The sequence below is a fragment of the Belonocnema kinseyi genome, chromosome 10 (assembly GCF_010883055.1).
Source record: "Belonocnema kinseyi isolate 2016_QV_RU_SX_M_011 chromosome 10, B_treatae_v1, whole genome shotgun sequence".
NCBI lineage: Eukaryota > Metazoa > Arthropoda > Insecta > Hymenoptera > Cynipidae > Belonocnema > Belonocnema kinseyi.
In genome coordinates, this window is record NC_046666.1 from 4,573,463 (window position 1) to 4,583,589 (window position 10,127).

General features: G+C 33.1%; 1 protein-coding gene and 1 pseudogene across 4 annotated transcripts in view; both read right to left on the reverse strand.

Moving 5' to 3' along the window:
- Positions 1-3,528: 3,528 nt before the first annotated feature.
- On the reverse strand, positions 3,529-5,346 carry LOC117181986 (annotated as a pseudogene).
- A 403-nt stretch (positions 5,347-5,749) lies between these two features.
- The window catches only part of LOC117181585 (trypsin 3A1-like), a 16,181-nt gene continuing 11,803 nt past the window's right edge, over positions 5,750-10,127 (reverse strand). Inside the window, exons 2-4 of one of the 4 annotated variants that reach the window (XR_004468139.1) lie at positions 7,984-8,598; positions 6,957-7,564; positions 6,404-6,507 (exon numbers count right to left, since the gene is read on the reverse strand). Coding sequence is in view for 3 of the 4 variants with exons in the window: in XM_033374426.1 (XP_033230317.1) it covers positions 7,389-7,564; positions 7,984-8,598 (791 nt within the window). In the remaining variant the exon portion in view is untranslated. Of the gene's footprint in view, positions 6,508-6,714; positions 7,565-7,829; positions 8,599-10,127 lie in introns of those variants that run through there. The other 3 variants (XM_033374426.1, XM_033374427.1, XM_033374428.1) reach the window with 3 other exon arrangements.

Genomic DNA, 10,127 nt, shown 5'->3' on the forward strand with positions numbered 1-10,127 from the left:
ACATTCATAGAACCTTTTTTGCAAACCTTCCTTGATATGAGGACATTTAACTACTTTCGGAAATCTTCTTTGAAAATTTTCAGGAATTCTCCAAACCTTCCATTGAAATGTTCAGTTTTCAGTTTGAGACTCTAGAGGCTCTTTTGGGAGGTTCTAGAGGATCTTTTAAGAGGCTCAGGAGGCTCTCAAGCAGGACTCTGGAGGTTCTCGTATGAGACTTTAGAGGTTCTCGTTTGATAATCTGGAGGTTCTCTTCAGGAGCAATGGGTCCTTGTTAGATGTTTTAGAGGATCTTGTATGAGGTTCTTGAAGCTCTCGTGGGTGGTTCTGGAGGTTATCTTCGAAGGATCTGAGGGATTTTGTGGGTGGTTCTATATAGAGTTTATTGGGAAGCTCTGGCGGTTCTATCAGGAGGCTTTGGAGGTGATTGTGGGAGACTCTCGAGGAAGGCTTTGGAGGTCCTGGTGGGAAGTTACGGAAGCTTTTATTGGAGGCTCTGGAAGTTATCTTGTGAAGCTCTGGAGGCTCTTTCGTAGGTTCTGGCGGCTCTCACGGAGGTTCTGGAGGTTCTCATTAAAAGATCTGGAGGCTCATGTGGGATGCTTGGAGGCTCACGTTGAAATAAAAGGTTTTGCAGAAAAATTTATGTAATTTACGGAATGAAGTGCACATTTTTTTCATTTAAAAGAAGACATTTTTTACACAATAAAATATATATGCGCGCTGCGCAAGCGATTTTTTTGATATACGAAAATTTTAAATCAAAAGATAAAATTAATATTAACAAAAGCTTTTTTTATTTTACATTATCTATCATTTAAAATAATGAAAAGAAAAGTGATGACAATATTGTTGATAATTGATGAAAACTGATATCTTAAAATTTGATAATTTTTAACTAACATTATTCATTTTAGCCAAAAATATGAATTTTGAATCAAATTGTTGGATTTTTCTATCAAACTTTTGAATTTTGCAGTAAAAAATAGGGGCATAACCTGAAATTGCTGAAAAATTTGTTACCCAGTGGGCAAAAAGTTTAGCGACGTCTTTACGACATCGTTACGACATCTTTACGACCACTTTACGACATCCTATGTCTATGTCGTTAAGGTGTCTTTACGATATCGTAAATAAGACGTATGATCTGACGATGTCTTTACGATATCGTAAATACACCGAAACGATATGGACATAGGATGTCGTAAAGTGGTCGTAAAGATGTCGTAACGATGTCGTAAAGACGTCGCTAAACTTTTTGCCCCCTGGGTTATGTTTGATATATAATTTATCTCATTAAAAAGAATAGTTTCCAATAAAATACATTAACAAATGTTTAAAATTTTAAAAGATTTGTTATATTTTAAAAATAATAATGCTTTTTGTTATGAAAATAGCCATTTTCGATTTAAAACGTGTAAAACCACAACATAACCTAACATTTTTCAAAAATGATGAATTTGAAATTTGTTAATCTTTTACATATTATTCGTAACAAGAATAATTAGATTATCAACGATTCTTGACGAAAATAACTAACATAACAAAAAATTGTTTTGAATTTCAAATCTTTGAAGAATAATGATTTTTATGTTAAAATAACAGATTTTCTGTGAGAAACGTTAATATAACCTGAAACTGTTTGAAAATTCTAAATCTTTTTTCAAAGCTGTAATTATTATTGTATTATAATACAAATTTTTTGTATAAAACGCGAAGCGAAATCCAAGTTAAAAAAAATATTAACCTTTAAAATCTAATGTTTGTTGTGTAAAAATGTATCTATTTCTGTGAAAATTAAATTGAAATTGTGAATTCAATTTTTGCTTGAACACGCTAACATAATCTAAAATGGTTGAAAAGTGTAAATTTTGATGATGAAAAGTTCCAATGAAAGAACTAACAGAACCTAAATTTATTAGCATTGTAGTATTTTTCGAAACCTTCTGATATTATATTAAAATTTTTAAAAAATAAATATTGATTTTCAGCTAAATTTAATAACATAAAACATATTAAGCAAATTTTTTTATTCTATTGAATTAAAATCTTCATAAATTTGAATACCGTTTAAAATTTGTTTAAAATGTTTACAAGTTTTGAAATACTTTTGGATTTTTCCGAAAATTCTAAGTATATCTTAAACTAACTCGAATTTGTTTCTAAAATTGTTCAAGATTAATAAAAAAAGATGAGATTTTTCATAGCTGCAAATGAAAGGTGCAGTGCAGAACTAGTTAATCAGAAATTGAATCGAAAATGTGTTTTTTGTATAAAAAACTCTTAAAAAACCAAATTCCATTTGTGGTAAAAGGACTTTTTTTAAATATCGTTTTTTGATACAATAATTTAAAGGAAAATTATTTGAAATTTCAGTCATAATTCAGTTACAATTTCAGCGTAGTAATACTTTTTTAACCCATTATCATTGGTATTTTTTGAAATTATCATCATTTAACGAAAACAATTGATTTTTTTCGGACCTTTTCCATGAAAATATCTGTCTTACTTTAATGTAGCGATATTCAATTTTGAATTTCCTCGGAACAGGATAATTTTTTTATCCAAAATTTGTTATTCTCATTCAGCATTTTTATATCTCGAAAGAAGCTTTTTATTTTTGAAAAAATTGAAAGTTTAATTATAAGTCTCCAAAGTCGCCAATCTTTCAAATGATCTAGAAAATAAAAAAAAAATAGATTTTTGGAGTTTTAGTATCTACTTTCTCTTTAGGCCTAGGAAAAGGTTACAATTCATATTTAATTTTAATGATCAAGGCCTCATTTTATTCTTTGAAGGATTCTGTAAAATTCTATTTGGGTGGTTTTAATTAAAATTTAATCTATGATTGTTTATAACAATAATAACTGTATGATTTTTAAATTAATTTTTTTAACCAAAATCAACCCAAAATGAAATTTAGAGAATCCTTCGAATAATAAAATGAGGCCTTGATCATCAGGATTAAATAAGAATTGTAACTTTCCTCTAAAGAGAAAGAAAGAATTACACTTCTAAATAACTACTATTAAATAAATTGTTTTAACCTGAATTATTTTTTTCAAAAGTCTGCTTAGAAGCCTCCGTCAAGATTTAGAGAAATTAATAATAGATCTATTTTCGTCGATTTTATGAATCACTTCAAAGATAGACAACTTTTGAGATATATTGTACGTAGTGTATATCTCTAATTTAATTTTAAAATTGAAAAATGTGACTTGCGCTTCAAATTTGTATTTCTAGTTAATTTCCCTTTTTCCGGTTTTAATTTAATACCCGGCTCTCCTGCGTTTCCTGGTTTGTGGACAACCTGAACATTTTAAATAGTGAATACATGATCAATGTTTCTGCAGCCCGATCCTCGACTTGTATTTTTCTTTTTGAAAGAGGAGATAGGGCTTGAAATAAATATAATTTTACCTAAAATCGAAAAAATGTATTAAATTTTAAAAGAGAAGCTTTTTTTCGTTATAGGCATATTCGGTACTTTTAGATTTTGGCAATATTTCCCAAGATTATTATCATAAGTCAGACGTTTGTATTCTCTCGAATTCATTGACGATAATAAGAAACATCAGTATAGACACCAGGATAATTGGGCCTGGCACATTCGATTCCCCAAGAAACAATTCCTGCAAGTCGATTTTCAACTACAAGAGGGCCTCCCGAATCTCCTTGACAGGAATCAACACCACCTTCATCAAATCCAGCACAAATTTGTCCTTTGGGAACTTTCATTTTTTGATAACAATCGTCAAGTGACACAATTGGCACATTTGCCTTATAAAGAGTTGCTCTCACATAGTCATCATACTCATTATGGATGCCCCATCCGGAAATTACACTCATGATACCACTAGGAATTTCCAGACCTCCTTTAATTAGTGCTACAGGCTCCTGAACTCCTCGGATATGCCTAAATCCATGTTCCACTTTTACAGCTGCGATATCATGAGAAGGTGGCCTTATATCAGAATCATAGTTTTCGTGTACAGGCACTATTTTAATTTTCTGCACATTTCCAGAATAGTGGACTTGATTAGTTCCACTCCGAATCTGCATTTGGTCAACGGGAAGGTAGTTTGAAAAGCAATGATCGGCGGTAAAGGCCCAACTGTTAGAGATGATAGAGGCCCCGCAAAAATGTGAAGCACTAACTTTCATTGAGAGTTGATACGGAACTTCAGAAATCGCCACTACATGTCCTCCAACAATTCGACTAGTTTCTTTCCGAAAGTCAGGTTTTAAATTAGATATGGAAGGCTTGTTTGCATCCAGCGAATACGACTTGACGGTACTTAACCAAAAATAAAAGCAATAGAAAACTAACCAAGAAGTTAGCGCTAGAAAGTCTTGCTCGCGTAATTGAGTAAGATGAGGCAAGAAGTTGGCCAAAACTAAAAGGTGCTCACTCGCTTCATCAAATCATGAAAGTTCTCTCTCGGGCGAGCAAAGCATGAAGGTTGCCACTTCTCGCGTTTAGATTATAAGCGAGAAGTAGCACCTTCATGCTTTGCTCGCTCGAGATAGCACTTTAATGTTTTGATGGAACGAGCATCTTCTAGTTTCGGCCAACTTCTAGCTTCATCTTGTTCAATTCCGCGATCTAAAACTTTCTAGTTCTTACTTCTTGGCTAGCTTTTTATTGTTTATATTCGTGGTTAAGTATCATCTAGTCGATCGCGTGCGTTGGCATTCTATCGTTAGGACGCCTCGATTTGTTTAACGGGAAGGTAGTTTGGAAAGCAATGAGCGGCTGTCAAGGCCCAATCTATAGAGATGATGGAGGCCCCACCAAAATGTCGAGCACTGACTTTCATTGAAAGTTTTTACGGAACTTCAGAAATCGCTGCTACATGTCCTCCAACAATTCGACTAGTTTCTTTTCTAATGTCAGGTTTCAAATCAGATATGAAGGCTTGTTTGCATCCAGTGAACAAAATTGTTGCAAGAATTCATTAAAATTGTGCAGATATCATTAAAATTTAGAATAAACATCATGGATCCAAAGGCCAAACCTACAGGTACTTCCGAGGATGCCAGAAATTACTATAATACAAATTGTGAATGCTAATCCGGTGTGCCGACTAATTCAATGACTATGGTAAGCTACTCTTCTATAGGCTTTAGGAAGACCAACCAAGCAGCAACTCTCAAAAGTTAATTAACAATCACGGGAGAAACTCCAGAGTTACGCTGACATGAATATACTTCTTCGATATATCCTGAAAAAATTTTTTCTTCGTCAATGAATTGTGATCATTTCATAGACACCTCGCGTGACAGAATTGGCATAAAGTTTTTATGAAGAAATTGCGGAAATTTAGCATGTGTTGGCTCACCCATTAATTAAATATTAAAATAAAGAATTTACTACTTTGCCGTAGGTAAAATAACTAAATAGTGTAAAACTTGTACGCTACAATTATACTAAGTTCATACAAAGCTTTTCTCAATAAAAAGCTAGATGCAATTACAATTCAAAAGTGAAGCGTTCAAGTAACGAAATCCACTAAAAAATTAGGTGATTTCGAACTCAACTGTGTACTTAGAACATCCCTAAAAAGTCTCAATTTGTAGAAATAATTTTTAAAATTTAAAATCTAAGATATGAAACAACTTAAATTAATGAAAAGTGAATTAGGTTTTTAACAATAATGACTGTTAGAGTTTCGGGACATATCGTTACGCCACTCTTTTATATAAGAATGCATTTATTAAATTAGTAGCTTTACAATATGCAAATGTGTTCCACCAATCTTACTTAAACCCCACTCTTTTCCTTTATCCAATCCCGATAGTACGAAATCTCTGCATAAACACCAGGCAGGCGAGGTTTAGCACATCCAAGCCCCCAAGATACAATTCCAACAAGTAAGTTTCCGACACTTAGAGGCCCACCTGAATCACCTTGGCAGGAGTCGCGACCACCCTCTTCATATCCAGCACAAATTTGTCCTTTTGGCAAAGGGCCGAAATAAGATGCACATTTTGTCCCAGATATTATAGGAACTTTAACCTTCTGTAAAATTTTAGATACAGCACCTTCTTCTTCTGTGACTCCCCATCCAGTGACGTAAGCTAGAGTACCAGGATTGGCCTTTTTTCTCGAATTGCCAAGTTTGATTGCCCGTCGAAGTTTTTTTCTTAATTTGAAGTGAGTCTTTACTTCAATCAGCGCTATGTCATTTAAAACTCTTTTTTCATCGTATTTATCGTGGGAAATTATGCTGCTTATTGAGTGAATGGTACCACCTTGATCGAAAAATGTCGAACCACTTCGTATTTTGTAGAATTTGGCTAAAGGACTCTGTACACAATGTGCAGCGGTAATTATCCAATTTTTAGAAATGATGCTGCCTCCACAAATATGTGATCCGAATTTTTGGATAGATACCTGATGAGGAAAATCAGCAATATTTGCATTTACACCACCGACGATGCGTGAATCACTTTTTGAGAAGTTCTTTGGTGTTAGATTCAAGTAAGGGGGTTGAATCCAAGAGGCTGTAATGAAAAATTAAAGATATTGTCTTAAAAATGACCTTCTCGTGATCATTTTAGTTACGTAATGCTGTAGGTAAGCAAAGATTTGGATAGTAGTTTGTTAAAGTTTTTTGCAGTCATGAAATGATCTTTAGGATTGTTAACGTTTCAAAAAAGAGGAAGGTTTATTGCAGTTAGTAGTGTTTAGTAACCACTTAGCAATAGGAGGGAATTTTCTAACAAAGAATTTTTATTTTCTTAATAAACTATTAGAAAAGATTTATTCTATGTCTGTTAAAATATTGTATTGTTTTTACATGATGCATATTATATCGTCGCTATGTTTTTATCTAGTTATGACAATAAGGATTATAGTGTTGACTCCACGAGACATAGGTTAAGAGCATTCGGATGACCGAGAAACAATTCCAACCAACAATTTTATACAGAAAATAGATGACTTTAATCACCGTGACTAACACTACGACCACCCTCTAGTTATCCAGCATATATTTCGCTTATTCCTACAGCAACCAAATACGTTATGTCTTCATCAGTTGATATTATAGAAACCTCAGGTTTCTGCAAAACATTAGCCAAAACATAAGTTTTATTTGTATTTCCCTAGCTAGAGATATTAGCCATGGTTCCTGGCTTTATCTTCTGATCCAATTTAATCATCTTAATTGGCCGTCGAGTTTTTTTATTCAACTTGAATTGTAGCTTTATTTGTAGAAGAGCTATCTTAGCTAGAGCTAATCCTTAATAAGGATTGAACCATTCATGAAAAATAATATTAATCACTTCGTGAACGGTACCATCATAGTTGCAAAACTGAGACGACTTCGTACTGTAATGTTTCTTAGTGGAGATTCACAGACCCAATGAGCAGCGGTAAGTAATCATTTTTTTGAGATAATTCTGCCTCCATGATGATTTTCGCTATTATATGGAACAAGTGCTTTCTGAGGAAATTCGGTAATACTTCCATTCAATCTTCCTACAATAAGTGAATCAGTGATTAAGATATTCTTTCCTGATAGTGCATTGATGTTGGGGATGTAAGGGATCCAAGAGGCTGCAATTAAAAATAAAAAAACACCTTAAATGATCTTCTAACGCTCACTACAGCTAGTTAGAGTAGGAAATCAGGAAGGCATTGTAGTAGTATACAAAAACTATACTTTTTGGATATGCTATGTTATATTTAACTTCCTAGTATCAATGTCTGACATGTATGATAAATCAATCTTTGACTTTAGGTGATAATATTTTATTTTCTGTATTTTTACAACACAATATCGTCTGTAAAGGTCAAACAAGAATCGTTCAGTTGGCCTTACCACAAAGATTAAATCCTCGTTTTATTTCTTATCCAATCACGAAAATAAGCGACATCAGCATAAACACCCGGTTTCCGAGGCCTGGCACATCCTTGACCATAAGAAACAATACCAACAAGAATTTTCCTGACCATTAATGAACCACCTGAATCACCTTGGCATGAACTACGACCTCCTTCTTCGTATCCAGCACATATTTCCCCCTTCTGCACAATGGAGCCTAACAAATCTTTGCATCTTGTAGACGATAGTATTGGCACTTTGACCTTTTGCAGAACCCAAGGTACATCTTCTTGACCCTCTTTTATGATTCCCCATCCGGTGACGTCTGCCCTAGTACCTGGACGTACCGTCTCTCCAACATCATTCAGTTTAATTGCCCGCCTGGTTCTTCCGTTCAAATTAAGAAAAGTTACTCGAATCAGTGCTACGTCATTATGAGCTGCTCCAAATTCATCCACATAGTACTCTTCATGAATAATTATTTCTGTTACATTGTCAATAATACCGCCCTCTGATGTAAGAGTCGAACCACTCCGTATTGTTAAGGTCTTGTTCTCAGACTGGACAACACAATGCCCGGCAGTAATTATCCACTCATCGGATATGATGCTTCCTCCACAAAAGTGAAATCCGTGTTCTTGTATACTTATTTGATGGGGGTATTTCGAAATAACTGTATTCGCTCCACCCACGATACGTGAACCATTGGCTAAGAAGTTGCCTTCTGCTAATGCATTTAAGTGAGTGTGTCGAGGAATCTTGAAGGCTGCAATACAAAATGAAAAATATCTTTCTAAAACCGTATCTTTTAGGGTGTTCAATATTCATGCAAGGTCACAAAAGTAGGAAATTAGGGGGGTATATTAGAAATGTATATGAATGAAGTTTTGAGGCAAACTATAATCTTCAGAACTGGTTTGATATTATCCGCTTGAATTTATGAATGTGTCAAGTTTTACGTTCGAAAGTTGGTGCTTTTAAAGGAAATGTATTATTTAATATTAAATAGAAATATAATTATTAATTTGAAACTAACATTGTAAAAATTAACGCCAACATTCATTTCGAATAACTTGAAAGTAACACAAGAGCTGAGGATGAAGAATACAAAGGCAATCCCACGAAGTTTGCGTGGGAATAACAGCTGACGAGCCCTTGTAACTACATGTCACAGCATTCACTTTAAAAAATTTTCTTTTGTGAGTAAAAAATGTTTATTGGTTGAAAATTTAACTATTTTGTTGAGAATCACTTTTTTCGGTTAAAAATTCAACTATAAGCTGAAAATGCATATTTTTATGTTTAAAGTTGAACTGCTTTGCTGCAAATTCAGCTTGGTTGAATTCAACTGCCCTTGATTCAAGATTAAAATTTATTTGATAGAAATATCAACTGCTACCATTTTTATTCAAAATTAACTTTTTTAGTTGAAAATGTAACTATTCCATTTTTGGTTGGACATTGATCTTTGTTAGTTAAAAATTTAACTACTGGATTTAAAGGTGAAACACTTTATTAAAAACTCATTTTTTTGTTGACGATTCATCAGCTTGCTTGAAAATTAATCTCTGGTTGAAAATTTTACCAGTTTTTTCATAGAAAAAAACAGAAGATAAACTTTGCATTGATTTCTGATGAAAGATTCTCTACAAGAAAAATTAAATTTAAAGGATAAACTTTAATGAAATATCGGCTAAACTTTTTTTTGTTATTCCATGACAGCACATGTGTTATGAAAAACGCAAAGTTGTCTGACTAAACTTTATCCATCTGAAAAATTTCCTGCAACAAATTTTATCATTACTTTATTCTGTGTTGAAAATGCTTAATTCTTTTGATTGAATTGAACTGTTATTGATCTGAAATTAAAATATTTTTTAGTGGAAACATCAAGATTTATCACTTTGACTGAAATTTAACTTTTTCAATTGGAAATTAAACTATTGTAGTAATGGTAGAAAAGTAATCTTTCTTAGTTGGAAATTTGTCTAAGGTGCATGTGTGTATGGTGTAAGATGCCTGTGAATCTGAATGTATGTATAAATATGTAAATTCTAAGTGGTCTTGTAATTACGCCACCCCTCCTCTAATTCGACTTTCAAAATCGAACCCGTGCCAGTTGGTAACACTATGTGAAGTTGATTAAAAAAAAATTGGCTCTTATAACTCTCCCATTATTTGGCATCAAAACTTGTTTTGCAAAGATGTAACTATATTGGGAAAAGACATTGATTAGAGAATACGTTTCTTTTAAAATATTATATTTTATAAATGTTTATTGTCAAAAGATACATT